Source organism: Balaenoptera physalus, assembly GCF_965194825.1.
Source record: "Balaenoptera physalus genome assembly, chromosome: 6".
Classification (NCBI taxonomy): Eukaryota; Metazoa; Chordata; class Mammalia; order Artiodactyla; family Balaenopteridae; genus Balaenoptera; species Balaenoptera physalus.
The window spans coordinates 105,067,071-105,090,413 of NC_138885.1; the positions used below are offsets into that span (position 1 = coordinate 105,067,071).

At 36.5% G+C, this 23,343-nt stretch overlaps 1 protein-coding gene across 4 annotated transcripts in view; it reads right to left on the reverse strand.

The window, feature by feature from the left end:
* Window positions 1-23,343, reverse strand: part of ABCA12 (ATP binding cassette subfamily A member 12) — a 186,481-nt gene that overhangs the window by 17,435 nt on the left and 145,703 nt on the right. For 2 of the 4 annotated variants that reach the window (XM_082467468.1, XM_082467467.1), the window contains 13 exons: window positions 22,333-22,569; window positions 20,536-20,686; window positions 17,972-18,224; window positions 17,286-17,372; window positions 16,385-16,478; window positions 13,644-13,771; window positions 12,110-12,197; window positions 9,925-10,030; window positions 5,718-5,772; window positions 4,971-5,148; window positions 3,393-3,508; window positions 2,218-2,377; window positions 770-1,023 (listed from right to left, as the gene is read on the reverse strand). In XM_082467468.1, coding sequence (XP_082323594.1) covers window positions 770-1,023; window positions 2,218-2,377; window positions 3,393-3,508; window positions 4,971-5,148; window positions 5,718-5,772; window positions 9,925-10,030; window positions 12,110-12,197; window positions 13,644-13,771; window positions 16,385-16,478; window positions 17,286-17,372; window positions 17,972-18,224; window positions 20,536-20,686; window positions 22,333-22,569 — 1,907 coding nt within the window. Of the gene's footprint in view, window positions 1-769; window positions 1,024-2,217; window positions 2,378-3,392; window positions 3,509-4,970; window positions 5,149-5,717; window positions 5,773-9,924; window positions 10,031-12,109; window positions 12,198-13,643; window positions 13,772-16,384; window positions 16,479-17,285; window positions 17,373-17,971; window positions 18,225-20,535; window positions 20,687-22,332; window positions 22,570-23,343 lie in introns of those variants that run through there. The other 2 variants (XM_082467470.1, XM_082467469.1) reach the window with 2 other exon arrangements.

Sequence of the window (23,343 nt, forward strand, 5' to 3'; positions counted from 1 at the left end):
ATGCATATGTATGCATAAGTAATATATATTCCTTTTTTAAAACTCAAATTGTAATATACTTCATTTATAGTTCTGAACTTGCATTTCTCACTTAATAAATATTAGAAGTAATCCCAAACATTACATAGTGAACTGTATCATTCTTTCTAATGGCTGCATAGTGTTTCATTGATAAATTATACATATAATTCATTTAACCAGCTCCCAAATGAAGGACATTTAGGTTGTTTTCATTCTTTTGCTATTAGGAATTCTTTTGCTATGATGAGTAACTTTATAGATACACAATTCTGCATATGTGTTAGCATATCTATTGGAAAAATTCCTAGAAGTAGAATTGTTGGGTCAATGGTATGTGTATTTTTATTTATGATTTTGTCCTCACTTTACTCAATCTTCTTTTCCCAAATCCATTGCTAATATTCTACATACTCCTACATACATGTATCCTTCCAAATACAACTCAAAGACTACATCTTTTGTTTATGTACATATTTTCTCTCTACCACTGAATCTTGATCTCTTGGAGGCTAACAATTGTGCTTATTTAATTTTACTCCCTCACTTTATAGTACCTGCAGAGCCACAGTAAAGTCTGATAACTATTTACTGAATTAAGTAGATTGTGAATTATGTTACAATTTTTAAAAGTTTTTTGAGCAAAACATTTCCATATTACTAATTAAGAAGCTTAGACTACTGACCCCTCTCTGAATATTTTGAATTGAGTTTTGTCATGGATGTCAAACACTATTTTCATTGTATTTACCTGAGTTTATTCATTAGCCACTCATTGATTAAAAGTCGCAAGAAAAAGAACATGGTTCCTTGAGAAACCAAAGCCACAAACATTGCACCTAGTTTATCCATCTCAAAGGTTTCACTTGGATATTCCACTCCATATGCTTTTAAGAAGTCTAGGACTGACTGTTGTTGAGAAAGTTCAATCAAACCATAGCCAAAACAGAACTGCGGGAAAATCAGGAAAATGCGCTTGAGGGTTTCAGAAATAAGTTCTAAAGTCTGAAACAAAAGAAATAAAAATAAAGCTCAGTGTTAGCCTTCCAACAAATTGACAAAAAATTGAAACTAGAGGTAGATAAATATTGAAACCTGAGAAGCTTATCTAGATTGGCAATTGTTTCACATGCATACTGAATTTACATATAAACATTTACTATAAGCAAATGGTGGAGATTTATTACTAAAATACAAGCCAAAAAGGATTTTATATATATATATTTGAGATGGTCTAAGGTGTCAGGCCAAACCCTGGGGGCAGAATCACCTCTAGACCTGCCTTAGGTCCTAGGAATGTAGTGACCGCCAGGGGGCTAGGGTCGGATAGAGTATCTATGGGTAGGTGTCTGAGTAAAGGAGGGATTTAGTACAGTAAAGTTTCAGAACCTAAGGTAATTCCTACTAGAAGAGGGAATAAAATGGTAAAATGATACGGAAGGAGAGACAACCTATCTCAACGAGGAGCAAATGGCTCATTTTCACGTTATTCACGCTTGGGACCACCACTTGCACCTCATGAATTTTCTTCTTCCTCCTGGAGTGTGCTTGTCTATTCCTCACTTCATTTTCTTTCTATTCTTTTCCATTCAGTGGTCCAGCACTGAGTGTGCTTGTCTATTCCTCACTTCATTTTCTTTCTATTCTTTTCCATTCAATTGCCCAGCACTGGTAGGACTTCCCTTGTCACCAATCATGACTGTTAGCTCTGAACGGAAAGTGATGCTTACAGTGAAGTAGACTCCAATACATGACTGAAAGGGAATGAATCAGGTTTTTTCTCTATGGATGTTCAAATGAATCTTAACCCACAGTCATATAACTAAGCCATTGTCCTTGTCCCTACCATACCATAACAATTTGTTAATGAGTAAAAAGTTTAGCTGACCGATTGGTTGCATGAGTTTTGTAGTGCCATACAAGGTATCTGACTGAATGTATCTCCATTTACCTACTCAAGCCCTATCAAACGTCAATAGTTTTGACACTGCATAAATATAATCATAGACATTAACCTAGATGGAACCTAAAAAGAATTTTAAAATGCCATAGTTTCCCCTCTACTATATTTAATAGAATCAAATGAAATTCCCCTATTCTATTTAGAGAATGCAAAATACAGACAATCTCTCCACCTTGGAACATGTTGAAGCATTTGATACAAGAACTGAAGTTTAGCAGACTAATAAAGGACCTTACCATATCATTAGGCTTTTCCTTGGAAAGGAAGTACACCACCGACAGGGAAACAATGGAATTGATGCCAAAAAAAAGGTTGATGCAGACATAAGTGATGAAAGCCACTCCTGTTTCATGGAAGAGCCCAGCCAGCAGGTACATCCAAGAAAATGTGGCATACCTTTATGTTAATAACACTAAGAATTAAAATCATGCCGTAATTATTCTTTTATTAAATATATAACTTCGATAGTGTTCCAAAGTGAAAATAAACATTAGACATCAGTTGTCAAGCCTTGTAGTTAGATCTCTCTTTTATCCCTCTTTTTAACAACAGCCAAAAAAAAAAAGTGAAGCACGCTTTTTAAATGACAGTAAAGGTCTTTTAAGGAATCTTGAGTAGTCATTACAATTACAGATTAATTTTTCCTAGAGATGGTGTTACCCCACCCAGGCAAGACATTTTTTTTTGGCTCAGAAATGTGTTTAATAGATATATCTTATAATTTAAAGTTGAGGAAAAAAACGACATTGTCGGCTAGCTAAGCAGACAGAGTATGCTTAGAGGCTGCATGTCCTGTTGTGAGCAAATACTTGAGCAACCTTTGGGGTAATGAAGTAGAACTAGAGATAGAGAGATCCTTCATCAGCTACAACTGCTAACTAAATGGATGCTACCCATTCATTCAGGGCAGAAAGAACTGCTACCATAAGTATTGGTTATATCAAACTGTATTACCTGTATTAATTACCCTAATTCAGAAACAATATTATGTGTGTTCTTAGGCATCGATAAAAATAAAAATAAATATACATGAATATATTTACTTTTTAATGCCTTATATATTTATATATACTCACAACTTGTTAATACATAAATTCATACATGTATACACATTTTTCTGATCATTCTAAGGCCTCCATTTTTACGTAAATTAAATTACATATGTAAATTGTTAAGTGTGACAGTCAGCACCCAGTAAGTGCTCATTAATGACAGGTATTCTGTTAACAACAACAACATTAATTTTCACAAGTATTACACTTTACAAACTATGGACAGCAGGTGTAATGTATTGTCAATCATTACTCATGGCTAATGAAACCCCAAGACAACTGTAAATTAGCTAATGAGATTTAGGTCCTGTTTGTATCTAGGAGCATTTAATTCTGTTAATTCTTTCACTGCAGCTTACCCAAACAACAGAAGTAGGAGAGATACAGCGCTTAGGTTGTTTTCACTGTAGAAGGCAGGTAACTTGAAAATTGCAATGACACCAATTGAAAATGCTACAGGCACCAAATAGAAGGCCTATGGGAATATGTAAAACTATGTTTAATACATGGCAAATATTTTTTAAAAAATCAATAGCCCATCTAGTTTAGAACTGTAACAAATTGAACTAGAAACACTTGAAGAAATGAAGTTTTATCTATGTTCTTGTTGCTTGTAACATTCAGTTCATTTTACATTGATTTCACTCTAGAATTTGTCTCCTGCAATACGAGGTCAAGCCAGTCTCCATCTTTATAGAGATACTCAGAGTCCCTGGTGTTCCTCCCTCCAGGCTTTGAGACTTGGGATCATTTGGTGACAAAGGTTCAGTGAGAAAGATAAGACAGCCAGGTATCTTTGTATTCGATTCAGCCCTCAAAGTATTGATTTCATTTTGAACGCTGGAACTCTCTCAGATGGTTGATTTCTAAGGCTTGGTTATCAGTGTGAGCCACTCTGTGCAAAACAGCAGGGCAGTGGGTACCACACATTCTTGGAATCACAAGGATATGAACAAAGAATTCAGTGTTTCATCGGCAAGCAGAAATAGTAAATGCTGAGGGTTTGCAGCAAGATGTACACAATGAAAGAGATGGGAATTTAATTAGGGAGGAAAATCTTCTAAAATTGGAATGAGAACCAGAATCTAAGTAGTAAGTAGCCCTTCAAAGAAGTGTGTAGTTTAAGCTTTCTTGACATATTAAAGCTTCTATTAAGTCCAGAGGAATCATTACCATTTTTTTTTTAGATTTGACTTCTACAACAATCGCATTTCAGACCTCACTGGATACATTAACCAAACGGATAGGCAGTTAATTACTCTCCAACCCTGCAAGCCAATGACAATTTCACCATAATCACCAGGCAAATACATACCCATCCTGGGCTTTTGGCCATACTGACACATTTGGAGTCAAGAAAAACCATCTGAATTTGGGACCATTTTATGCAAATAAGAGAGCTATCAATTAAATTCACCCTTTATTTTCCCTACTAATCTCTAATGTGTCATTCAGCAGAGGCTACTACTTCGAATTTTTCACTATTAGTTGATTAAATTTTTATAAGCTTGCTTATGTGGTACCACTGGGCAAGGCTATTCTGCTCCTAAGCTTCCATTTCTCCACAGTAGTGGTTCTCAAACTTCGATGTGCTTAAAATAACTTGGGGGAGCGGTTATTAAAAATGCATATTCTCCATGCTCCACTCCCAAGATATGGACCTCTTAAGTCTGGAGTGAGGACCAGCAATCTGGATTCTAACAAATGTCCTGGGGAATCTGATATAGAAGGTCCTCAGACCACAGAGATAAGGGCAAGGCAGGTGGATTTCTCTTTCTTCCAACCACTGGATGAATATAAGCCTGATGCAATTTTTTTCTTAATTTATTGTCTTTGTGGTAATAATCTGAACAAACCAGGGCAAATAAATCTCAAATATAAAACTGTCTTCTACCCAAATCGGTCCTGTCTTTCTTGCAAAGACACAAGTTACTCACCATGTCATAAATGAAGTTTGTTACCCAGTAGCATGTGACACCAATGCCTGAAATGTGCTGCAGCTGCTTGGCTTTGGTCTGATGCTCCCGTACAACATAGGTGACAAAGCTGGCAGTGGTGACAGAGTAGCCCAGCAGGATGGAGAGTGCCACTAAAATATCGATTAAGCTGCTCATTCTACATTGAGTAATAGGGAGAGGAGAGCACACATAAGTTTTGAGAACTCTTTTCTTTTCAGAAAGATTCATGGCTAAAGCCATCAACAAAACAGTGCAAGAGTTGGCTGTGACACAAATTAGTCTTCTTGCAAGGTAGCCAGGTAATATCTTCTACATGACTTGGCTGTGACCCTGGGATAAATGTAGCTTGAGTGCATCTGAATTGACTAGGGATATTTGATGGAAAAACCTCAGTCTCCAAGGGCTACAGGGTGTATGCAAGAGATATAGTTCTTGAGCATAGAAATCGTACTTAAATGCTATGCAGGGAAGTTGAAATGATGAAACACTTATGCACTTGACTTACAAAAGCAGGAGATTCTGTGAATCTACAGTCAACAAGCTCTACTTGGCAACCTCACTCTACACACTATCAGAAATCTACTTTTATCCCAGTGAGTGACTTATATTACCAGCTCTTCTAGACTGACATTCGTTCAGATACAACTGTGATTTCCAATTATAGCACTTTATACAAAAGCTCAATAAGCCAAGGAGAAAAGAGTCATGCCATATATGTCTGCTTACGTGGCTTGTTCTTGGTCTTGCACTCCTGGATAAGGATGGCTATACAGGATGATACCTTAAAGAAGAGATGGTTCTTTTCATTAGTAGGTATTCAGTTAATCGGGAATACCAATTTTTATGCACACTACTATATATAAAATAGACAACTAATAAGAACCTGCTGTACAGCACAGGGAACTCTACTCAATACTCTGTAATGGCCTATATGGGAAAAGAATCTAAAAAAAAATGAGAAAGTGGATATATGTATATGTATAACTGATTCACTGTGCTGTACAACTGAAACTAACACAACAAAATCAACTATACTCCAATAAAAATTAAAAAAAAAAGAAGTACCAATTTTTATTATTTATTTATTTATTTATTTATTTAACATCTTTATTGGAGTATAATTGCTTTACAATGGTGTGTTAGTTTCTGCTGTATAACAAAGTGAATCAGCTATACATATACATATATCCCCATATCTCCTCCCTCTTGTGTCTCCCTCCCACCCTCCCTATCCCACCCCTCTAGGTGGTCACAAAGCACGGAGCTGATCTCCCTGTGCTGTGTGGCTGCTTCCCACTTAAAGAATTTTACTTTGGGGATACTCCTTTAAAGGAAAATGATGCCCCCCCACCCCCCGTACCAATCTCATCAATGCCACACAATTGATGGTACTCACACACACACAAAAAGCCCAAAACAGTTTTTCACACTGTGCATGGAATTTTGGGGGAAGGGGCAAGAATTTACACTTCTTATACAGCGTGTTTCCCCTCTACTACATTTAAGTCATTGTTTTCCAGCTTCTTATCTCCACCTGGTAATATGGATGTTTGTATTCAGCAGCACTTTAGAAATGCACGACATTTAAAGAAGTACCTCAAAGGGAGACCAATGATATGAGGATCTCCTAAAGAACAGACATTTTCCACCCCCACCCCTCTTCACTGTGCTATTGGCTGCCGTAGGGAAATATTGCAGCCTGAGAGGATCCCTTCTCCTCCTTTACTGCTTCTGAGATGCCTCTTGTTCTAGAACTCTACCAAGAGTAGAGCTTTGGAGCTTCAGCCACTCTGGAGGGATTGTCACTGAGACATAAAGATCCAAAACGATTCAGAGAAACTAGCTGGCTCCAGAAAAGTAGTCACTTAATTCCAGTGCAGTCCTAAATTATCTGTACCTCCAAGGGTTGGTTATACTCTCTGAGTATAAGTGTAAGCAAGGTTCTTTCCTCCCTTTCCTTACAGGACGTTGGTTAGCCAGAGTCAAAATGGGCTGACAAGTTTCGCAAAGGGCCACGGTGTGAAGGCAAAGCCTATACTGTCTGAGTAACTTTGGAAAAGAACAGTAAGGGTAGGAGTGAGGATATCCCTTAAGTACTTTTTCCTATAAAGTCATAAGCTGAACAAGAACTTTCTCACTACTGCTCATATAGTATATGTTCATTATATTAGGATATTAAGGCCCTTTGATGGCACCCAAATATTATAGATTATTCTAAAGTTCTATTATTTCCATTAGCTTAAATTTATAATTTTTATTAAGTAGAGTGTGACATATTTTGAGGTTGAAATCTGCAATTGTTATATACTGAAGAAAAAATATAATATATAGTTAAATCAAAACAAAGAAACTACCAGCAACAATAATCAATTTGACCTATAATTTTAATCACATCATTGGGGGAATGCACTTCTCTTATCTTTTGTGTAAATTAATGGGCTCTCTTTTTACTGAGATTCAATTTTCTTTGGGCCCTACTTAAACCTTGTTGCTGGATTATAACATAGGCAAGGGGAAAACATTTCTCTTAGTCCTGATCTGTATTTCACCAGAGGAATCTTTACAAATACATTTACTCCAATATGAAAAATGCTGCTAAACCAATTGTTTTTTACAGATCTTTAGCGGAAACATCAAGTACATGTATTAGGGTTTGGAATCTATATCACAATCTTTTCTGTGGGTTCTACAGCATCCAGCATAATATCTTAAGTACAGTGATTAGTCAACGAATGCTTATTGACTTGAATAAAATCTTAAAATTTCAATTATTTCCCCCATATACAATACACATTAAAAAGAATACATTTTCTGTTATTTCTACATGTGTAAACCTAAAATGAGTAACTTCCCATTGACCATTGCTAGTAATGCAATAAGAATAAACATTAGGGTGGAGGGAACAATGTGTCAATATTTTTGGAAAAGAGCCTGGTTGTGTAGCATTTGTTAGTGAAAACAAGTAAATCTGTATTCTAGGGGAAGAAAGAACAGAACTTCCATGTTAAATTAACCACTAGAGGGAACCACATGAATATAACAGATATTGACATTGCAAAGGAAAGCTAATTAAAAGATTTTTATTAGCATGTTAAAATTCAAAGAGAATCAATTTTACAGCTAAAGCAAAATCTCAATTCATGTAGAATCCAACAAAGGTGCCTTAAGACAGCTAGTGTAGTAGGGGGAGGTGGCAGGAGAATAATTGAGCTGATTTTTAAAGACAACATTATCATGGCGGATCCCGTACATGCATTACAAAACAATAAAAGCATTTTAAGGTGACATGGATTTCTTTTTTGAAAGAAAACAAACTCCTTCCAGAGCAGGTGGAAAGCTACCACTTTCATAAGCCTATATGAGAAAAGTTAATAAAAAATAGAAGGCACACTACTACTAATCTCTATATAACTCAAGCTAAGCCTTATTTTTAAATTAAAAACATTTCCTTTTAGGGTCAATATGAAGTTTATGTTCCAGAATTCTTAACTCTTTAGACTATGTAACTTAAAACAACAAGCCTGCTGGGATCCAGAGTGATTCAGACTGCTTTCATCTTGGTAAAGAACGCTAATAATAAATGAAACCTGAATGTAGGTTTCAAAAGCTGATCTTTCAAAAGTGGCATTGTCTCTTTTTCTTACCTACATACCTTTGCAATATTTCCTCCTAGTCATTTCTATGGTTCTTATACTTTCATTATCCGTCATGGCAACAAATGTCTTTTGCTCTCAATAAGACATCCTACTGAAAAGTCAAGGGTTCAGTAGTGTTTCAAGCCAGCTTATACCAGACCCACCTGGCTTTAGTCATCATTTAACTTAATTTACCACTTTTGACTCCACACTTTATTGATGCTCTAGGTCTAAGGACTATCTATCAATCTTGTTATTTTCTTCAGGGTTCCTGCTGCTAGGAAAATGCGGAAGCAGTTGGGGGAAAATACCGTTTTCTCTTAAATGAAGACTCTGAAAGATTCTGTTCCTAGAATGAGTATTTGACTCTACAGTTTACTTCTACAATCAGCAGAACGTGAAGCACATGCTATTATGCCCAACAGTAGGGAAATGAAAGAAAAGTAGACAACGGCATTTCTTTTTTTTAAATAGTCTATTAGCCTACTTATTAGGCTAGAAACTGTTGGCCAGCAAATATTTTACTCTATTTTCTCCATCTTTATTATTATTATTTTGGGGGAATCAGTATGGGAAAATAATTTAAGCAAGGCTTAAGAAGATGGAATGGTCTGATGAAGAGTAATTGAATTAGAAAACAAATCAGTCTCTTTCAAATTCCAAACCCTTTTTAAAAACTATGTGGAAGCTTCTTGGGAAACCCCGCTAAAGCAGACCTTGCTGAGTATAGAGAAGTATCAGGAAAATGAAGAGGCAGGAGCCAGGCACTTCTGATTCCCAGAGAAATAGCAGTAGGAAACAATAATACTCATCCTGAGCGGGAGCTAAGGATTAGCAATATTTTATACAAAGCATGTGTCATTACGGTAAGTACTCAGTTAACGGTAGCACTTCTTTTCTGTTAGAACTTCTTAGCTTAAAAGTTTTGTTTTCACATTTAGATTTGTGTACAATATTTATTGACATTATTATTTTACTTTTTAGCCTATGTACAAGTAAATAGCTATAAAATATTTTCCTATGAGATATAAATACTAGGTGTGAGAGCAGAAATAAGTGTGAAGTCAGCATTATTATCCTGACTTGATAAATGAGGAAACTAAGTTAACCTGAAGTTAAGGGGATTATCCAGAATGTTCCATCTGGTGGTAGTTACTACTTCCAAACTCCTTTTAAAGATCTGTGATTTAAATACCATAATATAGCTGCCTCTGGGAGGAAATGGCATCTAGTGCACATTTTCATATGGACAGTAGCAAAAGTTGCAATACAAGAAACTTCTAAGTAAGTAACTTTACCATGTCGGGCAGCATCGTATTTTGACATGTTAACTCGCAGGAGGAAATTATTCAAGCTGTTGAGGTAAGCTGGAAGGGAGTGATAGCCTTCTGGATCATACCATACCTGTTAAAATTCCGAAAGAAGGCAAGATCAGTATGGTGTTCAAATAAATCAGGCAGTCTTTACATCTTACAGCCTATATAATTTATATTTAAAATAAGGGCACCAATTTCCCAGTAACTTATTTCATCCTGGCAGATTATGAACCATCCACCAGTGTTGACCACAGAACTCTAAGTTTCCAACCTAGAGATGGGCAGAGATTGGGAAAACAACTTTTTTTTCCCTGCGTGAGAGCACCAAGTTACTAGTTATTCTAGACCTTCTCTAAAGGTAAAGCTTGAAATAAACAGAAGACATCAGTATTATCTTCATTTCTGTGACTGGACTGTAGTGATTCTGGAACTAGAACTAGGGCATTCTGTCTCTCAGTAATAATGATAATAATAATAATAATAATTAAAAAGCAACTGGCATATAGGCCAGGCTGTAGAAAGAAATTAAATACATATACAAGCATTGTGTCCTTAGCAACAAGATTGATAACCTTGAAATACCCCCACTAACTTTCTATTCCTACTTGTAACCCACAAGAAAGTGAGTTAGTTCATCTGCTATGTCAAAAGCAGAGGATTTAAAATACTGGTATACCTCAATTCAAGAAAGCCAGTTGGTAATTCAAAATTACAAATCTGATTTAGAGAGAAATTATTTAATATTAGAACTCCCTTACTCTACGTGTGGAGAGAGGGAGAAAAGGAACAAAGCGGGACTGGGGGCGGGGGTGGACATTCAAGTCCCTAGCACTACTATTTACTTTCTATATGACCTTATAAAACTCAGCTAAAATAGACTCAACAATATCTATCTCTTAGGGATGTTGTGAGGATGTGTATGTAGTTTGTATAAAAGGTGATAACTAGTTCTTGGTTTATTAACAGTCACTAAATGAATATTATTTTCTTCACTTCCTCCAAGGTTGTATATATCTCTTACTACCAAATGAGAAATATGTGAAGAACAATTTAAAATTTAAAGACTGGGGCTTCCCTGGTGGCGCAGTGGTTGAGAATCTGCCTGCCAATGCAGGGGACATGGGTTCGAGCCCTTGTGTGGGAAGATCCCACATGCTGCGGAGCTACTGGGCCTGTGAGCCACAACTACTGAGCCTGCGCGTCTGGAGCCTGTGCTCCGCAACAAGAGAGGCCGTGATAGTGAGAGGCCCGCGCACTGCGATGAAGAGTGGCCCCCGCTTGCCACAACTAGAGAAAGCCCTCGCACAGAAATGAAGACTCAACACAGCCATAAATAAATAAATAAATAAATAAAAAATTTAAAGACTGCTTGTGATCATATGTGTAATCATATGTGTCTGATTCTGTGACTCTAGCTTGTTTCAAATTCAAAGCATAGGTAAAATCTAGAAGAAAAAAAGTCAACAGGATTATTTATATCCACCAAATTCTAAGTTTCCATGTTCTTTGAAAAGCAAAGCTAAACATATATGACACATATACAAGGAAAAATGCATAAAACATTCATGTATAGTTTAACAAAAAATTATAAAGGGAGTATACCCATCACTCAGGTTGAGAAACAAAAGTTGCCAGCATCCAGAACACCTCCCTGACATTCTGTGTCCTTCCAAATCACAATGTGCTCTCTCCCTCCCCTAGACAATATGGTTGTTTTGCCTACTCTCAAAGTTTATGATAAATGCAATTATAGTTGTGTACTCCTTTTTGTTTTTTCTTTTGCTTACTAATAATGTTTGGAAGAGTTAGCCTGCTTGTTGTATGGAAAAGAGTTCATTCATTTCCATGGCTGAAAGTTCTGTTAAATGAGTATCTAACAATTTATTTATTTATTCTACTGTGTATGGACATTTGGGGTTGTGTTTTCGGCTAATATGAGAAATGTTACCACGCACATTTTTGCGTATGTATCCGGGTACTTGTGTGTACACGTTTCCCTAGGATAAATACACAGGACTGGAACCACTGCATTATGCAGCATGCATTATTCCGAAGTGCTTTTCAAATCTACTGACCCATGTTTTGTGTTTACCTCATGAAAATGCTTGAACATTTCAAGTTCACATTCTCATTTGTATGACATCCCAAAAGAAAGATCACAATTTACCTTGGCAAGTGTTCTATTAGCAGGAACTGTTGTTATATCAAAACGAAGGTCTTTAGTCAAAGGCAGTCCAAAACTCCAACCTCCATATCTATACAGAAAAATTGTTTTAATGGAGAAAATATTCATAAATAGATCTAAAATGTTTAACTAAGAGCTCATTTTTTTCCTTTCCATCAGGAACACATTTACAGTATGAAATAAATACTGTCTGACAAATGTTTTACAGTTTTATCGATTTCTTTTATCATATTTTAGTCTAAAGCATACATTATAGCTAGAAGTTCATGGACTCAAAAATAAAAAGTGGATTAAAAAAATTCAAATGGTAATTTTAAGGACAGATTAGTTTAAATATTCACCAAATTAAGACTGGGTTAAATAAATAATGGTGTAGTTACACTAAAATAATTTTCTTGTAACTGTTATCCTAAATGTGATGTTATACAGCTATATTTTTGACATGGAGAGAACACTATAGCACATTCTTCACTTCTTTTAAGAAGTAGGTTTTGGAATGGTTTATTTATAATAAACCTCATTTTGTTGAAAATATTTACATGCATATTCATGTGTACTTACCAACTTTCCCTCCCCAGCTTTATTAAGACATAATTGACAAATAAAAAGTGTATATACTTAAGGCATACAAATGCTTTGATATATGTACACCTTGTGAAATAATCCCCACAATCAAGCTAATTAACACATCCAGTATCTCACATAGTTACCATTTTCTTGTATGTATGTGTTGAGAATTCTTCAGGTCTACCCTCTTAACGAATTTCAAGTAACAATACAGTATTCTTAACTATAGTCACATTGCTGGACTTAGACCTCCAGAATGTATTCACCTTGCATTACTGAAACTTTGTACCCCTTGACCAACATCTCCCCGTTTCGCCCTTCCCCCCAGACCCTAGAACCCACAACTCTACTCTCTGCTTCTATGAATCTGACTATTTTGGATTTCATATATAAGTGAAACCATGCCATGTTTGTCTATTATTTCACTTAGCATAGTGTCTTCCAGGTCCATCTATGTCGTTGCAAATGTAAGCCTGCCACGCTTACATCTATGGCAAATGTTCAGGTGGCTTAGGAACATGCCTGTGGCTTTGCTATACAAAAAGACACTTTATTCTCATGCAGATATCATACTCCAAGTTTTGAGATATTCATATTGGAACTAAGGACAACTGCCACCAAAAGCCACACCTTAAAATTCTGCAAGCTGGCACAATCTAGTCAACAACTTCACTTTCGCTTCGAGAAAAAAATATGTACACATTTAACAATACATTTTTGAGGCCTAAAACAATGCTTTTCAATGTGCGCAAATCAATCTTAATTTAGAGTCATTAAATTAATTTACTTAAATTTTAATATGTAAGGCTGTTTAGATAAAACAGAATTTACCCATATAAATAATCAATAGAAACTTGCATTTATTGTCACAAATTCAAAAGATAGTTACTATTAAAATTAGAAAGCATGATATTCTAAGTTAAACGTGTTATAAACAGAGTATTTTTACCTTTTTTGCATAAACTTATTGGCAGTTGATATAAGATAGTTTTCCAAGTGGTGGTCAGTGAGGTTATAAATTACTTGGGAAGAATAAGTTCTTCTATGAGGTGGAGAATAGTTAAATTTAGGACATTCCTGAAAAATAAGGTTAAAAAAAGTTCTCTTTGGACAATGCTGTACAAATTAAATAGACAATGTCAAGGAGCTTCAGTCTCATGATTTGTCTATTAGTGCAACTGGTAGAGTGTGATAAGAGTGTCCTCTGCCTCTAAAGAGCTTTGAAAAGGAAGTCATCTTGCCTATGCCAAAAAATCAGAACGAACATTTATTATTTATACAGAGAATATACATGTGTTTAGGACTTGCTTAAAGCCAAAAAAGAACACAAGTTAACTAATGTTCAATATTTCTTTCACTGTACTGACAAGCTTGATATGTTTGGAGGATAACATTAAACGTTAAGATGACTCAGAATTCCCTCAATAATTCACAGGGAAGAGAAAAATGTTTGCCCCAAATTGAAAAGATAACATTAACAGACATAAGTTCTCAGGGATGAACAGCAGTGGATAAAAAGTTTGTGTTATATTAGTTTTAAGGTACCAACCTAGGTGTCAGAACCCAATTTTTCCCATATCCAAATCCAATCTTTATATATATATGACTTATATATATGTATATATGTGTCACTTATACATATACAAGTTGCAAAGACAGTACAGAGAGTCCCTGCATGCCTTTCACCCAGTTTTCCCCACTGTTAGCATCTCACATTACCATCATACATTTGTCAAAATTAAGTGCCTTGGTACATTACTATTAACCAATCTCAGAGCTTAGTTTAAACCACTTATTTATATGTTCGTAGCTTTCTGCACTTCCTGACTACTAACTTTTCATTGAAGTGTCCCGTGCTTCACTGCCATGAACTTTAGTTTGGGAAAAGCCTAGCACTTTGCCAGTTTTTCCTTCCATCTTTCACATGGTGTTCCAGAGCCTGAGGCTAGCGCCACATGTGTATCAAGAGCATAATGTTGCAGGTTGCTCTAAAAAATGAAGGCTGAATTTCACCTTGCATCAAGTTTTATCAACTTGAAGGTCACATTCTATAATGCCACCAGTTTCATAAACAGAGATATCCTTATGTATGCAACTTAATTTTTAGCTTTAACTTTTTATTGACTTACGTTATACATACAGAAAAGCACACATATTATAAGGATACTGCTTGATGAATTTTGACAAACTGAACACACCCTTGAACCAGCAACTGGATCAGAAAACAGAACAATGCTATTACCCCAGAAGCCCCCTCATCACACTTCCTTCCAATCCTACCACTCCCAAAGTAACCAGCACAGAAGAGTTTTTCCCGTTTTTGTATTTTATATAAATGGAATTGTATCATATGTACTCTCTCGTATTTGGCTTTTTTCACTCATCATTTGTTTCTGAGAATATGATGTGTGTAGTGTAGATCATTCTCATCTTGCTGTATATAGAATTTCATTGTGGAAATAGATTACATTTGATTTATCTACTCTACTGTTGCTGGGAATTTGGGTGGCTATTACAAACGGTATTGTTATGAATATTCCAGTATATATCTCTTGGTGAATTTATTCACATTTCTGATGGGTATATAACAGGAGTGGAATTGCTGAGTCCATAGGGTATGTATAACTTAAGCATTAGTAGATACTGTCAATGCTTTTAAAAGCTGTTTACACAAATCTGGATTCCCATTAACGGAATATAAGGTTGAAAAAGTTTTAATCTACTGGGTTTTTTTAATTAATAAAATTTATCTAGATTCCAATTTTACATACTAAGTTAGTAGACTTTTACTGTGAACTAAAGAAAATACATGAAGGATTTCAGAAATTAGCTAGGTTAGATGAGGGATTAGAAAATGCTTTGAGTACTGGGTAAGAATAATATTTATATATGCAAGGATTTCAAAAAATGCTTGCTTGATCCCAGCTTTTATTGTTAGTCACCGTCTTACGTGAGACCACAAAAATAGGCTGCGTTTACTGAAAACATCTTTATTTTAAAATAGTGTACCAAGACAGTTTAGGACGTAATCATATGTCACTTTGAAGAAAATATTGCTAGATTCCTCTTCTGTGGGGAGGTAAGTTGACAACATAGTGACTCTCAGAAACTAATAGTTACCTTTTCTCTTCAACAATCTTTAATTTCCCCAGTGAATTTGTTTTCCTTAAAAGTTTATTGAATTGATAGGCCTAGAAAACTAAGGTGTGTATTTATAGAATACAGACAGGGTGTTGGTTGGAGAATCTTTAATGTTTCTTTCAGGACATGGATTTTTCTTGAATCCTGGAGGTGCTGCTTGGAGACATACGGAGTTCTGTTCTGGACTTACACATTACTAACTTCCCAGATGACCACTATAGTAGCAGTCTCACTGTGTTTTCAAATATGACAGTTATGTGAAACACAGAGCTTTCTGGTTACAACTGAACTGAGACCAAAAGCTCATTTTCTGTCAGCTTCCACAAAGACTGTCATAGAATCACCTACCTCAGGAAGTTTGTCCTGAGATGGATTTAAAACAGTGACCTGAAGTTCAGTGTTTTTCAGCTGCCCAGGTCAACATCGCTGAGCTACTAGCCTCCATACAATGAAATTATACCAACTCTTTGGTAACCTAGATAGATCTTTCAAGCTTTGATATTTATTCCTTTCTTTTTTCTACTTCCCTGAAAGCGAATTCCATCTTACCTGGATATTTTCTGAGCAGGAGCAAACACCAAAATTAGTGATAGGTTCTCCACTGCTGTTCCATTTTCCCGGACTGTCTTTCTTTAAACACCTTCTGCAAGTAAAAATGATATTGAAGTGAGGTATGTGTACATTCGCATGTTTATGTACAAGCATATAAGTGAGTATTTGGTATTAAATTCAGGTGTATAGTCCTAAGTTCAGTTTACTGATTTTTCATAACTTGAATATACATTGCACTACCATTTCCAAGTGGTTTGACATTTTATGGGAGATTGAGGGAGAGCACTTAAAGATTAAACAGTGAAGAGACCAAAGCTCATTGAATTGTCTTAATGTGGCAGGATGGAACTTTTTGGACCCCTTTATCTTCTTTGCTCTTTTCATCCTCTCCTCTGAAGGGAAGGGGATACTTTAGCAAAATAATGCACCGATGTCAGGTTTCCATGTGTCACGTACTATCTTGGAAGTTTCAATAAGCAACACTATGTAGTGCAAAAGCATGGGGATTGAACTCGGAAGATGTGGGTCTCAGCTTTAGCTACACAACCTACTTTCTAGATTTCTTTAGACAAGTTATCTTAGTCCACATGAGCCTCAGTTTCTTCATCTTAAAAATGAGATTAATAATTCAGTGACTGTTTAATGAAAATATATACACAAACAAACTTTACAAGTTATAAAGCACCTCTTTATTATTACAGTATAGCATAACCATGGAATGAACTAAAGGAGATAGATAAAATCTGTTAAAGATAGAGTTCAATCAGGGTGCTGACCTCCTCCAGCCAAATCACACACACTCACTTAACCACACTCCCCCACATACATACACACACGCATACACATGCACACACACACTGGAATGTTGAAAGAAAAAAAAAAAACAAGAACCACTTACGGATCACTGATACTCAAACACATGTTGTCAATGCCAGGGAAGCTCCACATTGCTGAGACCAGTTCTTTTGTGCTTGGGTGAGAATTTCTGTAATATTAAAGGATAGAAACAAATTCATGATTCCTCCACTAGTCTCCCATATTAAACTCATGCTCATAAATAATTTGAAGAAATGAAATATGCTGTCTATAGGACTGCTTTCTTAAAAATCTAAGAAAGACTCAGACTCAGAAAAAAAATGGTTACCAATAAAATAAGCACATGTCTCTATTTGGCTGCCTTATTATTTGTCACATGCATTTAGTGATCACCTACTGTATATATAACATTATATTATACAGAATTCTGACACTGCTATTCAATATTCGATAAAAAGCTATTTGCTATATATTACAACAGATTGGGAAGCCATACCTAACCTGGCTTTCCTGATTTAAAGTCTCATAATTAAAAATAAAGATGTACTATAACTTTATTTTTAGACAAACACAAAAATTCTTAAAAAGTTGTTTGTTGGTGACAGAAGTATCACGCTGCAATAAAGCAAACTGTGTATTCCTTTGGCAGGATCAGGTACTGTGGCTACTAAGTTCTTTATTCTTTAGCACTACATGGCATTCATTCAGGCACAACGTACCTCTGGAGGTGTGTGGAAATGTTGTTTTAGTTACAGGGAAGAAACTTACGCATAGAAGGCTGTCTGTTCAGAGGTACCATAAAGAGATGGGGAGATCTGGATCTCCGGATAGCTGTTGCTGGAACTTCTTAGCGTGCCGAGGCCCATGGCGGTGGTTACAAAGATGATGGGGAGAATAACCTGAGCTATGAAACCTTTCCAGTTCCTGCGGGTGTGGTGGAGCCTCTGAATGAGTATAGCCATTACCTTCTTCAGTAACAGTCCAAAACCACCCAATCTCTCTCTTCTGGTCAGGATTTTGTCTGATTAAAAAAAAAAAAAAGATTTAATATGGTTCTGGGAAATCCTGATAAATCAAGAACTAAAGTAACTTCAAAACCTATAGATGAATGGTATAATGTGGCATGGTAGGAAAAGCTTATATTTTAAAGATTTGCATTTGAAGTTCAGCTCTTCATTGATCAGCTTTGGGCCCGAGCCTCTCCATCTCATACAGCTTCTGTAAAAGTGCTTTGAAAATTATAAATTACTATACACAAAATATTCTTTGTCATATACATAGTACTTTTACATGTCAAAGTGAGATATCTAGAATTTTATAAATGAATATTGTTCCCAATCTCTTAAAGTCTCAATGCAGAATCAGTATTATTACTAATTACTAATATTCAAGAGGTAGCTTCTATCAAGAGACTGAATTCAAATAAAATAAAAAGAAATCAAAACAGCAGCCTCGTCTAACTCATTCCTATTGTGGGTAACTTAGTGATGGTAAGTGTAATTGGCTCTCATTGTAATGTGAGGTCCAATGAAGTCACCTTAAACATAGGAAAAGGAAAATGCTCTCCTCCAAAGTATAATTCTAGTTCAAATACCTATTCATTACATTCCTTTTAGAAATCTGAACTGATTATATGGCGTTTCAAAACTCTATTTTTACCGCGAGTCACAAAAAAGAACTCATTGGAAAAAAATGCCTACCCTCTTTCCGCCCAAACCCACCCCACATTGCCCTGAAATGCTTGCTCTTCAGGTGCTGAGTAGATATCCCATGGCTTCTGAGAGTGAGAGCAGCTGTGGAGGCCATAAACTGTTGCTTCCCCAACAGTGCTCATACAACTAATAATTTCAGCAGCCCCTCTAAAAATAGTTTCAAATATAACATTCCCTCCGAAGGCCTGCCACCAAGCGCTCCTTTACATGTGATAAGATGACAGTATTTGTCAACTCTGCGGATATTTTTAATTCTCCATCACAAATTATGCAGCACAAAAATCATGATCTTCATTTAGCTGATAAGGAAAAATACAAAGCTGCTTAATTTAAAATGAATTCCAATTAAATAGAGTGAACAAGTTTAAATGCAAACTCCTATCTCTGCAAAGCGGAACTGCAGAAGGAGCTGAATATTTTAAGTTAATTAGTATGCTTTTCTGTTTCTTGAGAAATTACATGTCGATGACTTACAGGTGTATCAAATGGAGCAAATGTGCTTTCTAAAAGATAATGTCAATGAGGGGAACATTCTGACTGAAGAATAGTTTCAAATTATGAGACAAAGGCAGAGGCAAATACATAACATTTACTTCCTGAAGCAGATGACCACTCTCTAATCAAAGTCTTCCATTCCATAGTCTCGACAATTATATTCCCAAAAGATGATACCTGAGGAATCTAGCGGAGGACAAATGAGACTCCCAAGTTCCAGAATTACACAAACATTAGAGATTATCTTTTCTGAGTTTTAGAGCCAAGCAAATGTTTAACCAAAAGTTCTATTCCTAGAGATTTTTCCCAATTTAAGCAAACTGTTGAAATGACTACTCCATCGTTTATACATGATTTTACTATATGCTTCCTTAAGTAAATAGTGTTTCCAAAGGCATAAATTAACTGTCAGAAAGATAATAAGACAGGATAAAAGTTATTTTCAAAAGAGCCCAATCCCTCAAAGTCATGTCAAGAAACATGGTTTTCCAAACATATCTTGTGTGAAGAATTGGGGGGAAACCTATTATTATAGATTCTTAACCATCAAGTACAACTTCACCAATTCAGAGACCCTCTCCCAAAAGCATCTTCTCAGAGCCTGAATTTTCTCAGCATATGAATCACTCAGAGGTGGGGGAAGGTTAGACATATTTTCCAATGAGGTCCCATAAAGAGGGATGACTCTTTCTTACAAAAAACCTTTTTTTAATGACTACGACCACCACTTGAACATCTGTAATAGCAGTGAGTGAGCTACCTTACAAGGTAACTTGGCTCATTGTTGGACACCACCAATTGCAAGAAGGATTTTAACTTGTTGAACACAACTCTGGAGTTGTAGTAAGTCACATCCTGAAAACGACTTCTGGTGGCTAGAAGGAATACTAATCACCACCCTAACAAGGAAGTTCTTTCACATTCTTCAAAATGTTTTTGAAACAGAGAATTCAATTTGGTTTAATAAATATTTTGTATATAAAAAAGAAAGCTTATATTTCTTTAGTCTTTTTAAATTTAGAAAGAAAATTTAAAGTTGAATTAAAAAAAAATCTGTCCTGTGATTTTTCTCCCTTAGGTCATTTATTGGAATTAAGCAAAATGTGCACATTAGATTTATTATACCATCTCTGTCTGTGAAATTGCTGCTGCTCACAGATAAATCATCAGGAGTTGAGATGCCACTGGTACCGGAATTTCCAATTTTCTTTTGTGTTAAGTGCTCAAGACTCATATCATTATTCTTCTGTGACCCTTTAGTCAAGTTCAGAAAGACCTAGAAAGAGAAGCCAGAACACTTCATTAGTGTAAAACATGCATGTGTTTTCTAGTTTCTTTTTTTTTTAACATCTTTATTGGAGTATAATCACTTTACAATGGTGTGTTAGTTTCTGCTTTATAACAAAGTGAATCAGTTATACATATACATATATCCTCATATCTCTTCCCTCTTGTGTCTCCCTCCCACCATCCCTATCCCACCCCTCTAGGTGGTCACAAAGCACCGAGCTGATCTCCCTGTGCTATGTGGCTGCTTCCCACTAGCTATCTATTTTACATTTGGTAGTGTATATATGTCCATGCCACTCCCTCACTTTGTCCCAGCTTACCCTTCCCCTTCCCCATGCCCTCAAGTCCATTCTCTACGTCTGCATCTTTATTCCTGTCCTGCCCCTCGGTTCTTCATGACAATTTTTTTTTTTTTAAGATTCCATATATATGTGTTAGCATACGGTATTTGTTTTTCTCTTTCTGACTAACTTCACTCTGTATGACAGACTCTAGGTCCATCCACCTCACTACAAATAACTCAATTTTGTTTCTTCTTATGGCTGAGTAATATTCCATTGTATATATGTGCCACATCTTCTTTATCCAGTCATCTGTTGATGGACATTTAGGTTGCTTCCATGTCCTGCCTATTGTAAATAGAGCTGCAATGAACATTGTGGTACATGACTCTTTTTGAATTACGGTTTTCTCAGGGTATATGCCCAGTAGTGGGATTGCTGGGTCATATGGTAGTTCTATTTTTAGTTTTTTAAGAAACCTCCATACTGTTCTCCATAGTGGCTGTATCAATTTACATTCCCACCAACAGTACAAGAGGGTTCCCTTTTCTCCACACCCTCTCCAGCATTTACTGTTTGTAGATTTTTTGATGGTGTCCTGTTCTCTAGTTTCTAAGCTCAATTTTGATTTTAAATTTTTACCATATTTATTGAGACAAATAAGTACGACTTTAAGTGAACATTTTTGAGAGTGACTTTAAGTGAACATATTTGTATGTGAAAGATGTGTTCTCTAAGTGAAGCAACATGTTTGTTCTCAGAAGTCAGTCTTACATATAACAATGGTATTGAGATAATTTTAAGATTTTCTGATTTTGTAAAAATGTTTTTTTTTAATTTTTTAATTTTTTGTTAATCAAAAGCATCTTTATTTTTGGTTCCCTTCTTGAAATGTTTATTTATTTATTTATGTTTAAAATTTTATTTATTTATTTTTGGCTGCATTGGGTCTTCGTTGCTGCATGTGGCTTTCTCTAGTTGTGGCGAGCGGGGAGTGTTACTCTTGGTTGCGGTGTGCGGGCTTCTCATTGAGGTGGCTTCTCTTGTTGCGGAGCATGGGCTCTAGGCACGCGGGCTTCAGTAGTTGTGGCCTGTGGGCTCTAGAGCGCAGGCTCAGTAGTTGTGGCGCACGGGCTTAGTTGCTCCGCGGCATGTGGGATCTTCCCGGACCAGGGCTCGAACCTGTGTCCCCTGCATTGGCAGGCGGATTCTTAACCACTGGACCACCAGGGAAGCCCTGAAATGTTTACTTTTAAATATTTCTTTTCTTTCTAAAAAGAACTGTTCACATTTATTCTCAAGGAACAGCAAGTTAACCAGTTTTAAGCAAAAAGGAAATGTCCAGGTGTACCTCTTCCATGGTGGTATCTGAAATGCCGTAGCACCCGATGTTGAGGTCACTCAGGCCATTGTCCAGTGCTCTCAGGAGTGAAAGATAGGCCCCTGAGACTTTGGTGCTAAACGGAGGAAGCACGTAGACAAGCTCTCCCCCGATGTCCTCTTTGAGGTAGGCTTCAGGGAGATGTGACTGGATCACTGCTGTCACAGCTGTCGTGTCACACACTGTACTTGCATTTACATTTGGACTCTAGAGACGAAAAGAGAAGTTAAGAACTCCCTTGTCTTTACACTGTAGTGCCCAAGGGCCCCAATCAGAGGGCGGCAAGTGCTTTTAGGCCAGTTCAGACCTAAGCCAGGTAACACATCCCTCCTCTCGTGGCTTCCCGTCCCACTTGGGAGCCCTACACTTGCCTGTACGTCACTTTCTACTGGCTCCCCTCTCCCACCTCACCCTGTCCCTTCTCCAACCTCCTTGCCCACCATCCTCTTTTCCCTCTTATGTGCTCCACCCTCGTGACAACAGACTCTTTCTGCTGTCCGATGCTTCGGGCTCAGGCATGCTTCCTCCTCAGGGCCTTTGCAATTGTTCCTTTGCCCCAGATAGTGACATGGCTCACTCTCTGCCTGGCCTCAACTCTTGGCTCAACTGTCACCTTCTCAGAGACCCCTTCTCTTACTACCCTACTTAAAATGGCACCACCCAGCATTCCCCATGCCCCTTCCTCTGCTTTATTCTACCCATAGCATTTATCACCTGCTAATATTCTAAATAATATATTTATCAATTTTACCACTTGAATTCCCCACACTCCATCAGAATATAAACTCCATGAGGGCAGAGATCTTAATATCATCAGTTCACTGCTGTATCCCCAGCGCCTAGAACAGTGTCTTGGGCACATATTAAGACATCATATGCACCTAATACATAAGTTTTTGAATGAATTAATGAATATAACAATGAACTACTTTTTTATATTTTGGAAGTCACATCCGGATGATCAGATATCAAATAAATGAT